The 17,580-nt window shown below is 44.0% G+C and overlaps 1 protein-coding gene across 2 annotated transcripts in view; it reads left to right on the top strand.

Moving 5' to 3' along the window:
• The window catches only part of PPP4R1 (protein phosphatase 4 regulatory subunit 1), a 60,705-nt gene that overhangs the window by 31,680 nt on the left and 11,445 nt on the right, over nucleotides 1–17,580 (top strand). For both annotated transcript variants that reach the window (XM_082853448.1, XM_082853447.1), the window contains exons 11-15: nucleotides 3,373–3,884; nucleotides 8,717–8,871; nucleotides 10,219–10,314; nucleotides 11,830–12,015; nucleotides 13,585–13,746. In XM_082853448.1, the coding sequence (XP_082709574.1) occupies nucleotides 3,373–3,884; nucleotides 8,717–8,871; nucleotides 10,219–10,314; nucleotides 11,830–12,015; nucleotides 13,585–13,746 (1,111 nt within the window). The remainder of the gene's footprint in view (nucleotides 1–3,372; nucleotides 3,885–8,716; nucleotides 8,872–10,218; nucleotides 10,315–11,829; nucleotides 12,016–13,584; nucleotides 13,747–17,580) is intronic.

The following is a 17,580-nucleotide window of genomic DNA, read 5'->3' as shown; positions in this document are numbered from 1 at the left end:
CTCTTTGTTTTTTCTGCTGAGAATATTAAAATTTAATTTTAATGCTAAGATGAGATAGTGATCCAGGAACTTCAGGCCCTTGGAATAGTTTTCCATACTAAATGGCCTTTTAATTGGGTTCTTTTTGTGAATTTTAAGTGGAAGTTTCTTAAATTCATCAGATAACAAGTGAAGTCTTAAGTTTCAGCCATTTGCTCCCCACCACCACCAAACAATGTCCTGTTACTATAATTCTTATTTTTTTTAATTTTAAAATATTTATTTATTTATTTTTGGCTGCGTTGGGTCTTCATTGCTGCGTGTGAGCTTTCTCTAGCTGCAACGAGCAGGGGCTACTCTTCGTTGTGGTGCGTGGGCTTCTCATTGCAGTGGCTTCTCTTGATGCGGAGCGCGGGCTCTAGGCACGCGGGCTCAGTAGTTGTGGCTCGCGGGCTCGAGAGCGCAGGCTCAGCAGTTGTAGCGCACGGGCTTAGTTGGTCCGTGGCATGTGGCATCTTCCCAGACCAGGGCTCGAACCCGTGTCCCCTGCACTGGCAGGCAGATTCTTAACCACTGTGCCACCAGGGAAGTCCCTACTATAATTTTAAAATTACAGTTTGCATGATATCAGAAAAACTGTAAAAATAGCCAAAGAATCCCATAAACACTTCTTCCAGATTCTCCAAATGTTAACATTTTACCATACTTGCTTTATTATTTTTTTCTGAATTCTTTGAGATAAGTTTTAGACATGATATTCTTTTTACCTTCCTTCAATATTTCACTCCTCAAAACACAGATACTAATACATAACCAGACTCTAATTACCAAAATTAAGAAATTAACATAGATACAATACTGTCATCTAGAGATTTTATTCAAATTTTACCCATTATCCCACTCGTTTTTTAAAACAAAAGAAAAAATATCTTTAATAAAGGCATGATTGGAAAATATCATGTAATTCATACACATATAGAAGACACTTGTTTTGCATAAGAGCACTTGCTTCGGGACTGTTTTGGAGGGAAAGGATGCTACAGACATCGAGGCCAGTCCCTCATTTTATGAATAAGGAGCAAATGTGGAATCTGCAGCGCCAGTGCTGGGTGAGACTCGAGTTCTCGCAGTTTATGTGTGCGTGTTATGTATTTTATGATTGTAAGCATGGTGGAGAAACACCAGAATTTTAAATGCTATCACTGTGTGGTATGTTTTCAGATGAGGTATTAAATATTTTTATCTGTATCTAAAAAATATATTTTTTAAATAATCACGTGTTTTTAAAAAAATTCTTTTCTGAAAACAGTGTGAACTTTACTGTGAGATAAAGTGCAATCAGGGAAGTTGGTGATCTCCTGAGAGCACGTATGGTGGCTCTGTAACTGGGATATCATGTCGGTGGTAACGTCACCTCCAGGGCAGAGGCCGGGTGAGCCTCCTGTTTAATGTCTTTCATGGTGTATATTTAAGGGCCCATGTTTCAGGGGAGCACCCCACCCTCACCTGACAAATTTACCTACATATCCATCCTCAGTTCCCTTTCATGTTTCTTAGAAAGAGCTGTGTCTTCACCCATTTAATCTGTCCACCTGTGTTCTCGAGCCCCTAGTCTTCCTTCTCAGAAAGACATTGCTCTATCAGTGATTCCATCAGTCTCCTGTGTTTTCAGTTCTTCACCTCTTCTGACCCTTTTCTCTGAGCCTGAAGAATGCTCGTCTGAAGCATCCTCTTGTACAGGAGGAATGCCGTGCTCTTTGTCACTCTGCACGACTGTCGTGACACATATGCAGGCCAGTCCTTCTGAGGTGCCCTCCAGTCTGTCTGGGCTCTGACCAGTTTCCCAGGGACCTCACCACCTGGAATTCCATGTAGATCCCGACTCAGCCCATCCAGACTGAAACCCCCTCCTCAAGCTGCCCTGGTGTTTTTCACTTGCAGTCGGTGCCACCAGCACCTGTTCAGTCGCTCGGGCCAGAAATCTGGAAATCTTCACAGGTTCCTCCCTTTGCTTCTCATGCCCCATGAGCGGGAAGTGAGCAGTCGTGTTGGCGTTGGCGTCATTTGAGTGTTTTGCCATCTTCTGTAGCCCCGACACGCTGCCCTGTTCAGGAGGGCATCCCTGCCTCTCCTCACCTGCTCTGCTGCACTCCCTGCCGCCTGGCGCACCTCCAGCGCGCTTCCTGTCCTGCTTCCGGGTGGCCTTTCTGAAAGAACGCATCTCAAAATGTAACTCTCTTCACCCCTGCCTTGTCTCCTGTACCCTAGGGTACGTTCCGGAGGTGTTTAGTGTGGGGCGCAGTGGCTCCGCCGACTTCACTTTTCCATCCGTTCCCTCTCTGAGCCGTCGTAAACTCATCGCCGTGTCCTGAAGGTGTGGCACCTCTCCTGTCACCCCTGCCTTTGCATATGCTGCGGGTTTTCCCTTAGCCTCCTAAGCACGTGTTGGTTGCTCCACCCACGGCTCCTGTCATTCCCTGGAAAGCCTTTCCTTGCAGCTGGCGCATCTGCCTCCAGGCTCAGTGTCCTTGCTCCCTCCTTACCACTCCGCAGGAAGCGTTTGCCTCTGATGCTAATCTCAGGAGCAGCAGCTGCCTCTCATTCACATAGGAACCCTCACCACCAGTGTCGCTCCCTGGCTCCTAGTAGGTGCTCAGCATGCGTTTGTTAAGGGTAATTGAGTCAGATAAACTCTGAGGGGCCGTTAGAGCCTCTGTGTAGGTGGTGGATGGCGGTGACCCATGGGCTGTGGTCCCGGGGTTTGTACCACCTACCTCTCTGTCAATTAAGTCATGGCTGCAGGGGGGGAAACTTTTGGGAGTAGAGCTGAAAGTGTGGAAGGAATAAAAATAACTATTTACACTTAAGTGGACTTTAATGTATTTTGCAAGATAGTAAATAAGGATCTTTTCTAATGCTGTGTAGAGGTTTTTTTTTTTTCTGTGTAAGCAAGGAGGTTTTAATTCTCAGCTTTTTGATAGGTCATTGGAGCACAGTGGCAATACCATAATCCTAAAAATCAGATAATTTTTACTATGTATTTAGCTTAAAATGCATTGTGAGAATTTATCTTCTTACTATTTCTTTTTAGTTTTTTTATTATTGAAATTAGCATGGTATTATAGAATCCCGGGGTTCTTAAATGATATCTCCTCCAACTATTACATAATACTTTAATATCTAGACTTAACAGATGTTTACATCTCTGAGCACAGAACAACTGATAGAAAAAGCAGCATTATCAGTAATATAAATAAACTACTGAGTTTGTATGGATAATTTGTAATTTTTAATACTTGTCTAAATGCTTTATGTAGTATCTTTCATTGTTTTTTTCAGAGATAAAGTATTTTTATACTTTCACTTTCTTTTTCCCAAATAACACAATAAAAGGACCAGAGATGAAGAAGTCCCAGAGGATGCACAGATCAGGCTAGAGGATGTTCCTACAGACCCCACTGTTTTTAATTCCAGTGTCAAACTGGAAGGTGCGCTGGACCCGGACATCGGTGCTGAAAGCCCTAGGAAGCCTCCAGGGGACAGCTCATTACCTTGTCCTTTGTCCTCAGAGCCTCATCAGGAGGCAGCTAGTAATGAGGATGATAAAAAGCCCGGCACCTGCAGGTCTGCCTCTCAGTTGGGGGTGGGCGCCAGTGCGCAGGACTCAGCTCCCCTGGATCAGGAGTTGTACAACTCCTTCCACTTCTGGAGGACTCCTCTTCCCGAAATAGATCTAGATGTGGAGCTGGAGCAGGGCTCTGGGAACAAACTCGGCCCCGAGGGGCTGGAGGGAATGCCTGAAGCCACCGCCCCGGCTTCTGCAAACATCACCATGGCCACCAGAAAGGAACTGGAAGAGATGATAGAAAATCTGGAGCCACACATTGACGATCCCGACGTGAAAGGTATGGGAGTTGGTTCTTTATTCTGATAAAAAATGTTATTTTCTGACGTTTTCCCCAGAAAAATTGCCTTTTAAAAATCTATTTTGACCATTGTCATCATGTATTCTTGTCTGGATAAATGTGATTAGTCTGAATTTTAGGAGATAAATTTCAGATGAGGCCGTCACTGTGTTCCTAAGTGTAGCATGTACAGATGTGTTGGTTCACAAATCACTCTCTGACTTGTTCACACTCACTCACTGTTTTTACAATTTTAACCCTTGAGTCCTGCCTTAACTCTTCTGCTCTGGATCTCATAAACCTTTTTATAAACGGCAGATGCAGTGCTGTGTTTCACGGAAAGACTGTAGTCTGTTAGCAGTGGACAAAGATACGTATCTTCCTATGGAACGTGGTGTTTTAAGAGCTGTGGGCGTTTGCGAGGGTCCTGCTGGTGTCTTTGTTTCTCAGTTGGACCTTGTTCCATTGGGTTACACTTGTGTCACCTAGATTCTGCCATTGTGAACGGCAGCCTTGAAGGTTGTTGTGTGTGAAAATAATAAGTTGCTCTCACTCAGTGGAATAGGAGTGTGGGAACGAAGTCCCAGGCCACCCCACTCTGCCTGCCGGGGCCAGGGGGTGGTTTACGGTCTGGGGGTAGGAACCTGATGCCAGCGACATCAGAGCTCCTACTGAGCACGGTAACCAGTGAAATCTGAAATGTTACCGTAAAAGAAAAAACAATTTTGAAAAATCCCCAAACTGCAAGTCTTCAGATCCTTTATCACTTCGTGGATTTTTTTTTTTTGTCCTTGTTCATTCTAGAAGCTAAAATTTCTAAACTGTCAGTTTGCTCAATGTTAGCAAAATACCTATTTTTAAAGCAGACAAAGCGAAACCTTCAGTGTCCTTCTAAAACACGCAAAACCTTGTTGTGTTTAAACTTGGAAAATTCCATCAGTGGAGGTGATATTAGCAGTTATCTTTATTTGGCTTTAACGCATCATGATTTTTAAAGATTTCCTATGGTAATTTTATGCTTGGAGAAAAACTAAATGATTTGTTTGATTAAAGGCAAATTCATATCCTTGATGGTTGAAAGTTATTTTAATTTAACTGGCAGACAGTCACCTTTTCCAGAATGCTGTGAATAGTATCGGGCGCCGTGAGCCTCTTTTGAGTCTGTGTCTGCAATTTATCCTCGCCATTCGTGGACCAGTAGTTCATTCCTCCTCCTCATGAGTGTTTTCCGTAGAATGTCCTATTTTCTATCCCTCGCGGTGGATTATTTTCTCTGAAAACCTCACAGCTTCACTGCTCTCGCTAGTTCCTCATTGTGTCTCCTGCCCTTGATTTTTACCACCTTGAGCCCAGAATTCTGCATTTTATGACAACCTGGTGATGTAGCAAATACTGAGGCTTGGTTTTGTTTGACAAATTAGAATCTTCATCAGCATCTTGCCTTTGCCCTCTCCCTTCCACCCCAGATGAGGAGGACGGAGACAGAATTACACCTCAGATGTGCACATCTTGGGGTGGTCAGCTCTTGATAAATGTTGTCTTTACAGGTTTCTGCTTTTTGTTGAAATAAATTTTATTGTCAACTTAAGTTTTGTTCAGTCGATCAAACTTCAGTAACTCTCACGTCTTGTTTTTTGTATGCTCCTTAGCTTTATGGAAGAAAGATTCCTAACTGGCCTTTGGCCCGTTCTGGGGGCTCTCCCTGTACACCCCTGCTAGTCGGTTCTCTGACACGTAGTAGACACCTACTAAATGTTAATGGAAATACTGAATAAGCTACTTTAAATTCTTTTTTTTAACAAATAAGCTGAAAGTAATATGCATAGTTTGCTTTTTTAAAAGCCCTACGTGGACACATATGAGTTTCAGGATATGACTTGGTGTTTCAGAAGGTGACTAACACTATTTGACTTAAACTTTACCGGCTGCAATTGAGATTTTAGTAGTAATACTATATTATGATTTAATCAGTTCTCTTTCTCATTCAGCTCTTACACCTGTTACAGTTTAAATTTGTCCTGTTGTTCTTTCTGTCCATAATGTTGAAACTTCTGTAACATATTCATTGATTGACGGATTCATCCATCATCACTTACCGAGCACCTATTCTGTGCCAGCTACTCTTCCAGGCAGTGAATATATACCAGCAGCAGACCAGACAGAAATCCCAGCCTCAGAGAGCACGGAGGGTGAGACACTTAGTGTGTAAACTGCCTGTGTCAGATGTTCTGCAGCAAAACATCGGTGGGCAGGGTTGGGGGCGGGCGGGCTTTGGCTGCAGAATTCCTGCGCATCTGAGGGCATATTGAACCCGTGTTAATTGTAGTAACTATTTCTGACTTTTCATACTATTAGAAGGTGTTCTGGGTTTTTGAAGGGTGTACCTTAACTGTGAGTGCTTTTTCTTTTCTAATCTGTGGTTGTGAGCAGTCTGTCAGAGAATGTCTACCTGTTTGAAAGGCAGAATTAACCCCAAATTGGAAACTGAGTTCTGGCCAGGGACTCAACTGGTTATGTTGCGTGTGTGTATTCTTGACTGGGGGCAGGGGAACGTCAGGGTGAGGTGGACCCTCAGAGTCGAGTTTCTGCTTTCACGAGCCACTGGGTCCCTCGTTCTTTTCCATGCTGTTTGGTGGGAATGTCATGGGAAACAAGAGCAAGCGTTGGGTTTTTTTTTCCCTCTAAGGCAGCCTTTGCTTCACAGTCTTACCAATTTAACTCTTACCTTCTTTGAAGCATTGATAGATTAATTTTTTTTTTCTTTGTGGGTCTCTAATCAAAAAACTTAAGTGTTTCCAGGAACTAGAATGAGATGTTCCTGTCAGAAAAAGAAGGCCCTTTCTCAGCTGTGGAACAGAAGTAGATCCTATGTGGAAGGACAGAAAGGGAGGTAGTAAAATGGGAAGAAGGTGAAAGAGAGCCCCTTTTCCAAACTCCCTGGCGTGTGGCATCACCAGGCTGATTCAGGATTGAGCCACGGCTGAATAGTGACCGGTGCCAGTTTGATTGGCCGTGGCCAGTTCACAGACTGCAGAGGGGAAGCTGGCCAGGCCAGCAAGTACAGAGCTCTCTCCAGTTTCGTTAGGGCCAGTGGAGTAACTGGGTCCACTGGGCAGTTGTGGTCCGAAAAATCATATTGTCCATTGATTGTAAGCAAGAAATTGTTAGGAACTTGTGACTAACCTCCAGGACAGTGTGCGAGAGTCAGAGATGGAAAGGGTGAACTCAGCCAGACCAGCGCTTCAGCGGGGGCAGGAAATTCCAGGTTCCAGGCTGTCTCCGATTCTGAGCGCAAGTCACCAGGGACCGCGTGGGCTCTGATCCTGGGGTTTCCGCCCGCATCGTGAGGAAAACGCAGACGTGGTGAAGGCCTGTGCTTCAGTTTCCTTCCACTGGTCGTGGTGAGCCATCCGCTGAGTCTCAGGCAAGCCTGGGTTCTCCGGGGCCACGGACTCTCCGTGAGTGGGCATGAGGTCGTCCTCATGACCTCTGTACCAGTCTTTTGAAGGAGGTAACCTCAGTGTGACTCACTGAAACTTTTGTGAACATACAAACCTAAAGGTACAGAATAACATAGACAAGGAGGAGGCTGTCGTTTACTCAGGTTGGTGGCCTGTGTGAGGCGTGTTCTGTGAAAGGCTTCCCAGGAACAGGTCGCGATGCATGAGGGAGCCCACCCTCACGCCCCCCGCCTGCGTCTACGGGGGCAAAAAGCATGTTCCAGGCCGTCAGCCTCCTTTAGTTCTGTTGTGATTTCATTGTGGAAATTTGGAGGATTCTAAAAGGGGAGCTGAAGTGAGTAAAGGATTAGATTAGTACAAATTGCAGCTGAAATCCCCAAAAGAATGAGGATGCTTTCCGGGAGTAACTTTTCATGATTAGACACCTTCAGTTCAATCTATTCAGTTAGGTCATCATCCTGTATGTTTCTTGTGTCTCTCTTGCTGGGTACCTTGTATACTTTAGAATTTTATAAATGCTATAGCATAGTAATAGGTTATCTTAATAAAATACTGATTGCTTTTTAATAATCTTTAAGTAGAGTGGGAGCACACTTTCTAATCTTTGTACTAAATAAACTTGCAGGTAAACTTTATAAATTCCTATATTTTGAGCATCCAGGCGGATTGTTACTTGAAGTAATGCTACACAGTTTCTTTTTGCTAAATTCCTCATTTATGTTGGGGGGAAGGAAGAATGCTTTAACTTCACTTTGAATGACTTTCATAAAGAAGATGTCACTCAAAACGTAGGCGATGCCGTTTGCCACACGTCAGGGCTGCTGCTTGGTTATCTGCCGTTTTGGTTTCCTGCGAGCGAGGCAGGGCTTGTTTGGGATCCCTGGGTTTCGGACAAGTCACTCATTTCACTTTCAAAAAGAATTAGAGAAAAGTAAAATAAACCAGAATGAGATATGAGATGTTTAAATGTAACAGCCACAGAAATCTTTGTAATTCCCCTTGTTTTATGTTGGCAGGGTCTGTGTGACTGCTCTCCTGCTAAGATAGCTTAGTAAGTAAGCCTCGCCAGTCCCGCTCATGCGTTCCCAAAACATAGTTCACTGACCCTGAAATTGACTAGATAGCATCTCTCTTTTCATACTAACGCAGAATAATGTACAGTAGTGGGTAAACGTTTTTAATCTCATGAAAGCATATTAGCTTTCTACTTCTTCCCTCAGAGAACTAATGATTGACCACAGTAGAGGTTTTTTCCAGCTTTTCGATGGCAGTGTCCCAAAAGCACTGCGTCTCATTGATCCCATAACCCTGCGCAGGGAGAGCCCGGGCACCCGCGGCCCCACGCTCACAGGCCTGTCCTTCCACCCACAGCGCAGGTGGACGTGCTGGCCGCCGCCCTGCGCGCCTCCAGCCTGGACACCTGCGACGAGGCCAGCGAGGCTGCCCGGAGGGCCCCGCAGGATGAGCTCCTTGGCTGCAGACTTGACCACGGCACCACCGGGCCTTTGACGAGCGAGACCGTCGAGGTGAGGGCTCCGCAGGGCGTGCACAGTGAGCTGGGTGGCCCTGGTGCCGTTCGCGGGGCGGCCGTGGTGCTCGTCAAGGCCCAGTTACCACGTCCTGTCTGTCGCTGGTTTTCTCCGTCTCCCTTCTGCATAAAGTAAAAGTCGTCGTCACCACGTCCCGTCTCTGTGACATGAGTGTCATGTCCAGAGCTTGGAGTTAATAGTCAGCCCGGGACTGTCTACATGACCACTCCGCAGCTTCAGTGTGGGTGTGGCTCACTGCAGTGAAATAATCTTACTGGAGACAAAGCCCTTTATCAAGAGTAATTAACTCTTCCCTTTTCTTTTTGGAGGGGTGCTTTGTTTCTGATGGGACCATTTCACTGCAGCGAGCAGCACAGTATTCTGAGCGGAAGATCGGGACTTGAGGCCGTGTTGCGGGATTATCTGGACCCTGGAGTGTGCGGGTGGGTACTGTGACCAGCCCGCCTGCCTGTGTCCTGCACCGTCCTTCCCGAACCCCCCGACCCCCCACCAAGCCAGCACCACGCGGTGTCAGTAGTTCTCATCCCTTGTGTGTGTCGGCGGGAGAAGGAACACATGCTTGTGGCCAGAGGCAGGTGGTCTCGGGTCAGAGCGGCCTGGACGCTGAGCTCAGGGAGGGGGGCCTCATACGCATGGGGGCACGGGGGTCCCAGGGCCCTGGTGGATTCCTGGCTTGTTTTCTGTTAGGTGACACCCAGTATAGCTAGAAATCTTGCGTCAAACCGGGGCTTCAGAATGCAGCCCTGACCACTGAGCGTCATCGGAGATTTTAGTACTTCATCTGAGTTTTAGAAGGTGTTTTGTTTTCATTTGGGGTTGGCGGGGGCTGTTAAAAAAGTATTGGGTCGGCCAGAAAGGTGGTTTGGGTTTTCCTGTAACATCGCATGACAACTCCAAATGAATTTTTGGGCCAGCCCAATATATTTGTGAGAATAGAAATAGCCAGGAATAGAAATAGTAGAAAAAAAACTGTATATGACATAGCATACAACAGTTGCCTAAAGCAACCTCTAAATACTGTTTTATTAATAGCTAATTTTAGATATTGGGACCTTTTCAAAATTACTTCTAAATTTACTTTTTAATTACATTTGTTCTGGAATTTATTTTCATACCTTTAGCAACCTATTCTGAAAGTTTGATTTAAGGCAGGGGAATTCTTATGAGGTCTTAGGTCTGATTATAAATGTTTAAAAGTATGAAGAATTTGTACGTATTCTTATCTTTTGGTGGCCTTGAAAGGTGAGTAACTTAGTAAGATGGTTTAAATGAAGGGAACTCACAGACAGGACAGTTCTTCAAGTGACCGTTCTCTCCCAACAGAATATGGAGTCCGCCCTTCGCTATATTCATGATGATTCAGACTCGGGCACCAGTGGTGGTTTTAGCCCCGATGAGGAAAGGAGAGCTAAAGTGCAGGTAGGTGACCCAAAACTCTTTACTTTGTGTGGGTGTTGTTAAGTCCACTTTTAAACCCATCTCTCACCAAATTTGGCCCTTCTGATAATGTTTTGAAAATGAGGGCTGATATATCATACTTCTGATAAGAAAATTCAAGCGGTCGAGTAAAATATAAGCAGAAATCTTCCTCTTCTCACACCTGTGACCCCTTCCCCTCCAGGGTGACCACGACCATGGGTCCTCCTGTATTTCCTCAGCGCGCCTAGGCGGACGCGCCCGCGCATCGGCGTGCACCTTTCTCTTTCAAAGACACATAGAGCCAGGCCATCACGCCTGGGTCTTCATGCCTGAGTTGCCAAGGATTGTAAGGTAGAACTTGACTTCAGAGAGGAGAACGTGGGAGTACGGCCCAGAGCCTCTGTAAAGCGCTGTCGGCTGGCAGGGTGACTCGAATCAGAGGCTTTACATGTGGGGTCGTTGGGATGTGGTGACACCTGTCTTTCTTTTTTCTTTTCTTTTTTAAAGAGTCGTGTCTTGGAGCTCTTTGCACAGGAGCACAGACTGCCCCCCCGCCGCCCCCCCAGCACAGCACCCACGCGGCCCCGCGTGAGCAGGGCTGGGACGGGCGTCCAGGTGTAGATGTGCTGTGATACTACAAGTAAAGCCATGTTCATCGTGATCATGCCTGTGCTTTGCTCCTGGGACTGTCTGTGCATTGTTATAAGTAGATTGCCTAGGTCAGAGGGGGCGAGTCCTTTGTTTTTGTTTGTTCTATTTATTAAAAATGGAGTTGGTATTCTTAGTGATTTAAAACATGCTTTTTCAAGCTAGTGCATACAGATTGTCTCATTCCTTTAATGAATTTCCATTTTATTTTTTAAAAATAGATAATATCTTTACAAAGTTCAGAATTCAGCTTCCTTCTTAGCTTTTCTCCTCCAGCACCCACTTTGCTTTTCCCCTAAAGCAGCCAGTTTTATCTTTATTTTGTAGCTCCTTCCAAAGCTATATTTCGCATACATAAGCAAGATCGTAGATATGTTCTTCTTGTCCTCGCATTTATACAGTGGCTAGAGGTATGTACACTTTAAGTTTCTGTAGGTAATTGCTAAATTTCCATCTAAAGGCGGTTGTTGTTGTCGTTTTAAGACCCTTGTTGGTGCCAGTGCAGAAGAGGGCCTGCTGAGCCTCATCTGCTAGGTTAGCCTCATCCACTAGGTTAGCCTCATTCGGTAGGTTACCCCAGACGCTGTAATCTCTGCCAGCACTGAAAGGCGCCGATCTTATTCTTAATGTATCTCTTAAATTTAGTAAGCAGCTCTCATCATCCTCTAAGCTGTTTTCTGTTTTAAGATCTTGTTTGTTGTTTTCCCCCTTGAAGCTGCTTTTATTCATTTATACATGTATCTCCCTTAGCGTGTTTTCTTATCTCTTTTCAGTTACTGGAAACCTGAAACTTGGAGATTGGCTTTTCACTACTATATGAGGTGCAAGTGTGCCTAATTTACAAAGTCTGCACTCTCTCTTGGTTAGGACGTTGTGCCCCAGGCCCTGCTGGATCAGTATCTCTCCATGACCGACCCCTCCCGGGCGCAGACAGTGGACACGGAGATCGCCAAGCACTGCGCGTACAGCCTGCCGGGCGTGGCACTGACGCTGGGCCGGCAGAACTGGCACTGCCTGCGCGAGACCTACGAGACGCTGGCCTCCGACATGCAGGTGCGGGGCCCCTGTCCACGCTCCCTCGCGTGCAGAGAGCTTGCCAGTGACACCAGAGCACTCCCCCGTGGGTCCAGGCTCCTCCCTCCACCTGAGCAGCCTCTCTTCTTTTTTGTCTGAAGTGCTAGAATTAGCTTCCCGTTTGACCTGCTGAGGTTCCTAACTCAAAGGTGCTGTTGTCTAAAGTTTACGTGCAGATTAATTCTTGAGAATATAGGGTTTCATTTTACCCCAGAAACAGTGTTATAAATGCTTCCTCCCTGGTATTTTTCAACTTTAGCAGAACTGCAGTCGTGTTAGGGCTGCCAAGATCTGGGCCCAGCGGGCAGCACAGTGTGGGTGGGAGAAGGTTGATGGGTGTGTGCGTGCCCGTTTGTACACACATGTGCTCACCACCACCACCCGTTTGAGAAACAAGAAATGGGAAACATTGACCCTTGGTTGTTTGTGGCTCTTTGTGGCTGTTTTCCCAGGCTTTGCCGACTTCACCCCCCCACCCTTGGGTCTGTCTTCTATACACCCAAGTCCCTTTTCCTTCAGCGACCTTCATCTCTCAGTTATTCGAAGGCATCTGCTGAGACTAATTTATACTGAGTTGTGAATGGTTATCCCTCAGTGTCTCAGTTGACTTGGCAAGTTGGAAGTCAAGAGTCCCCTTGGGAACATAGTTTAAGTCCCTCCTCCGACCTCTGGAGAAGCTGATCCCTGCTCAGCCCTCAGGGGTGGAACTGGGCGTGGGACACATGGCCAACGACCAACGAGTGTTTCACCCTCTGTGTGAGCGGCTTTCCACCTTTATTCTGTGGAGTCTCGGAGCTGCTGGTGACGGGGACGGCTCTGGATGGGTAGGGCTTATCCAAACATCCTGCCTTCTCCCATTTGATACATTGAACATGGGTACAGCATATTATCTCAAGAACAGGTTCTTGTGTTAGGGGGCGGGGATAAAGCCTTTGTTCTAAACAGCTTCTCAGCAGGTAAAGTTTTAAACTAAATAAGAAAGTAAACTTTTTTAAATTAAGGCCACATGAAGAAAAAGCTTTTTATGACAAATAAAGTCTCCTGTAAATGGAGCTCATTTCTGTTCTGGTGTTCTTTTCCAGGGCTGCCTGCAAGAGATTTTCCCAATCTTGTATCTCTTTAATTGCCAGTTCTTTAAAACGAGTTTTGTGGTTGTTTTTAATCCAGGGTAGTCTGTGCAGAGTCGGGAGGGCCAGTGCAGGGAGAGGCACACCAGCCAGCCTTCGATCCATGTGGGACGCCAGGAAATTGGGCATCCAGTGCTCCGAGAGCTGCACAGGCTTCACCACCAGTGATCTCCAAGCACTTTTTTCCTTCCTAAGTGAAAGGGGGATAACATATACTGTGCAGGGATTTTGCATTTTTCTGCCAGTTTTTGATAGAAAGTAGGCATTTAAAACTTGGTATCTATTATTACTATTTTATTCTGATTTAACTTGAGATTAATAACATTCAGATATAATAAATTAACCTTCATACATTGTGCAAAAGTTAAAGTACCAAGACTTTGTGATCAGCTTACTCACGCAGTTGTCTTTATTCCTGCAGTGGAAAGTTCGAAGGACCTTAGCCTTCTCCATCCACGAACTTGCAGTCATCCTTGGAGATCAGTTGACAGCTGCAGATCTGGTTCCAATTTTTAATGGATTTTTAAAAGACCTCGATGAAGTCAGGATAGGTGTCCTTAAACACTTGCATGATTTTCTGAAGGTAATTTTTAAGTTTTTTTTTATAAAAACACACTAAAATTCTACTGTAGAGTTAAAGTTTTGACTTTATGCTGCCATCAAGATAGGTTTCTGTATGTTCTATGTAACAAATGTAGCCATGACTTTGATGGTACCATGTGGTTAAAAAATAGTCCCCTTCTGATCAATTTTGCTAGTGTCACTTCAGTGTTTAATTTAAAAATTACGCTAAATTTCATTTTTAAATGACATTAGATCATGGTTACAAACATTTGTACCTTTTTTCTCATAATTACTGAACTAACATGTAGGAAATTACATGGACATTAAGCCTTCTGTGGTGTGTCCTCACCCCTCTGATGTGGATCTCTGGTCTCTGACAGGAGCAGCGCTGACTTTACAAATTGTTTAAACCTGGAGAACTATTGCAGTCGTAAAGTTTGAGGTGCAGAAGTATCATAATTGAAATTGCTCTAATTGTCCCAATAATGTTCCCTCAACTCAGAATCCAGTGGGGAATTGCACATAGAATTTAAATATCATGTCTCTTTAGCCGTCTTAAATCTAGGACAGTTTCCCTGACAGTTTTCACCTGTAATGTCATGGACCTTTTTGAGGGGGCCAAGCCAGTGGTTTTGGAGAATGCCCCCCAATTTGAACTTGCCTGAGCGCTGTCACACAGTTAGATTCAGGTTAAACAGGTGTTGTCTGCCAAGAGTATTGCCTCTCTACCTAGGTCCCTGGGTGTTTTTCTGAATGGGTTGCGTCAGGGGTAACACGATGTTGGCTCTTGGGTCCCTGGTGATGCTGAGTCCGGTCCCGTGGCCGTGAGTCAGCTCACTTTTCCATCGAGGTTATTGACTCCTCGGTGGGCGATTCTTTCAAACTCTGAACAGCTCTTTCCCTGAGTCCTTCACACAGTGCTTTTGCATTTCTGCATCTGTACCTGATTCTTGCCTGAATCACTTGTTACTGTGTGAGTTGTAAAATACTAATTTTCTGTTCTTTGTAATTCCTTCTGTGTTTACTTTAGTATCTCCTGTAAAGATAACCTTTCCCTTCTCTTCCTCTGCCTTTTTGCAAGTATTTTTTAATATCAGTGTGGACTCTAGAATTACTTTTTTATTCCTTCCATGTAATGTAATCTATTTCTGTCCGGGTTTTTTGTTTGTTTTTCAGCATCTTTATTGGAGTATAATTGCTTTACAATGGTGTGTTAGTTTCTGCTTTATAACAAAGCGAATCAGTTATACATATACATATGTCCCCATATCTCTTCCCTCTTGCATCTCCCTCCCTCCCACCCTCCCTATCCCACCCCTCTAGGTGGTCACAAAGCACCCAGCTGATCTCCCTGTGCTATGCGGCTGCTTCCCACTATCTGTTTTACGTTTGGTAGTGTATATATGTCCATGCCTCTCTCTCACTTTGTCACAGCTTACCCTTCCCCCTCTCCGTATCCTCAAGTCCATTCTCTAGTAGGTCTGCATCTTTATTCCCGTCTTGCCCCTGGGTTCTTCTGATCTTTTTTTTTTTTTTTTTTTAGATTCCATATATATATGTTAGCATACGGTATTTGTTTTTCTCTTTCTGACTTACTTCACTCTGTATGACAATCTCTGGGTCCATCCACCTCACTACACATAACTCAGTTTCGTTTCTTTTTATGGCTGAGTAATAGTCCATTGTACATATGTGCCACATCTTCTGTATCCATTCATCTGTTGCTGGACACTTAGGTTGCTTCCATCTCCTGGCTATTGTAAAAAGAGCTGCAATGAACATTTTGACACATGACTCTTTTTGAATTATGGTTTTCTCAGGGTATATGCCCAGTAGTGGGATTGCTGGGTCGTATGGTAGTTCTACTTTTAGTTTTTTAAGGAACCTCCATACTGTTCTCCATAGTGGCTGTATCAATTTACATTCCCACCAACAGTGCAAAAGGGTTCCCTTTTCTCCACATCCTCTCCAGCATTTATTGTTTGTAGATTTTTTGATGGTGGCCATTCTGACTGGTGTGAGATGATATCTCATTGTAGTTTTGATTTGCATTTCTCTAGTGGTTAATGATGTTGAGCATTCTTTCATGTGTTTGTTGGCAATCTGTATATCTTCTCTGGAGAAATGTCTGTTTAGATCTTCTGCCCATTTTTGGATTGGGTTGTTTGTTTTTTTGATATTGAGCTGCATGAGTTGCTTGTATGTTTTGGAGATTAATCCTTTGTCAGTTGCTTCATTTGCAAATATTTTCTCCCATTCTGAGGGTTGTCTTTTCGCCTTGTTTATGGTTTCCTTTGCTGTGCCAAAGCTTTGACGTTTCATTAGGTCCCATTTGTTTATTTTTGTTTTTATTTCCATTTCTCTAGGAGGTGGGTCAAAAAGGATCTTGCTGTGATTTATGTCCTAGAGTGTTCTGCCTATGTTTTCCTCTAAGAGTTTGATGGTGTCTGGCCTTACATTTAGGTCTTTAATCCATTTTGAGTTTATTTTTGTGTATGGTGTTAGGGAGTGTTCTAATTTCATTCTTTTACATGTAGCTGTCCAGTTTTCCCAGAACCACTTACTGTAGAGGCTGTCTTTTCTCCACTGTATATTCTTGCCTCCTTTATCAAAGACAAGGTGACCATATGTGCGTGGGTTTATCTCTGGGCTTTCTATCCTGTTCCATTGATCTATATTTTTGTTTTTGTGCCAGTACCATACTGTCTTGATTACTGTAGCTTTGTAGTATAGTCTGAAGTCAGCAAGCCTGATTCCTCGAGCTCTGTTTTTCTTTCTCAAGATTGTGTTGGCTATTCGGAGTCTTTTGTGTTTCCATACCAATTGTGAAATTTTTTTTTCTAGTTCTGTGAAAAATGCCAGTGGTAGTTTGATAGGGATTGCATTGAATCTGTAGATTGCTTTGGGTAGTAGAGTCATTTTCACAATGTTGATTCTTCCAGTCCAAGAACATGGTATATCTCTCCATCTATTTGTATCATCTTTAATTTCTTTCATCAGTGTCTTATAGTTTTCTGCATACAGGTCTTTTGTCACCTTAGGTAGGTTTATTCCTAGGTATTTTATTCTTTTTGTTGCAGTGGTAAATGGGAGTGTTTCCTTAATTTCTCTTTCAGATTTTTCGTTGTTAGTGTATAGGAATGCAAGAGATTTCTGTGCATTAATTTTGTATCCTGCTGCTCTACCAAATTCATTGATTAGCCCTAGTAGTTTTCTGGTAGCATCTTTAGGATTCTCTATGTATAGTATCATGTCATCTGCAAACAGTGACAGCTTTACTTCTTCTTTTCTAATTTGGATTCCTTTTATTTCTTTTTCTTCTCTGCTTGCTGTGGCTAAAACTTCCAAAACTATGTTGAATAATAGTGGTGAGAGTGGGCAACCTTGTCTTGTTCCTGATCTTAGTGGAAATGGTTTCAGTTTTTCACCATTGAGGATGAAGTTGGCTGTTGGTTTGTCATATATGGCCTTTATTATGTTGAGGAAAGTTCCCTCTATGCCTACTTTCTGGGGGGTTTTTATTATAAATCGGTGTTGAATTTTGTCGAAAGCTTTCTCTGCATCTATTGAGATGATCATATGGTTTTTCTCCTTCAGTTTGTTAATATGGTGTATCACATTGATTGATTTGCGTATATTGAAGAATCCTTGCATTCCTAGAATAAACCCCACTTGATCATGGTGTATGATTCTTTAAATGTGCTGTTGGATTCTGTTTGCTTGTATTTTGTTGAGGATTTTTGCATCTACGTTCATCAGTGATATTGGCCTGTAGTTATCTTTCTTTATGACATCTTTGTCTGGTTTTGGTGTCAGGGTGATGGTGGCCTCGTAGAATGAGTTTGGGAGTGTT

Source organism: Leucopleurus acutus, assembly GCF_964270905.1.
Source record: "Leucopleurus acutus genome assembly, chromosome: 13".
Lineage (NCBI taxonomy): Eukaryota > Metazoa > Chordata > Mammalia > Artiodactyla > Delphinidae > Leucopleurus > Leucopleurus acutus.
This window is presented reverse-complemented; position numbering and strand designations above follow the sequence as displayed.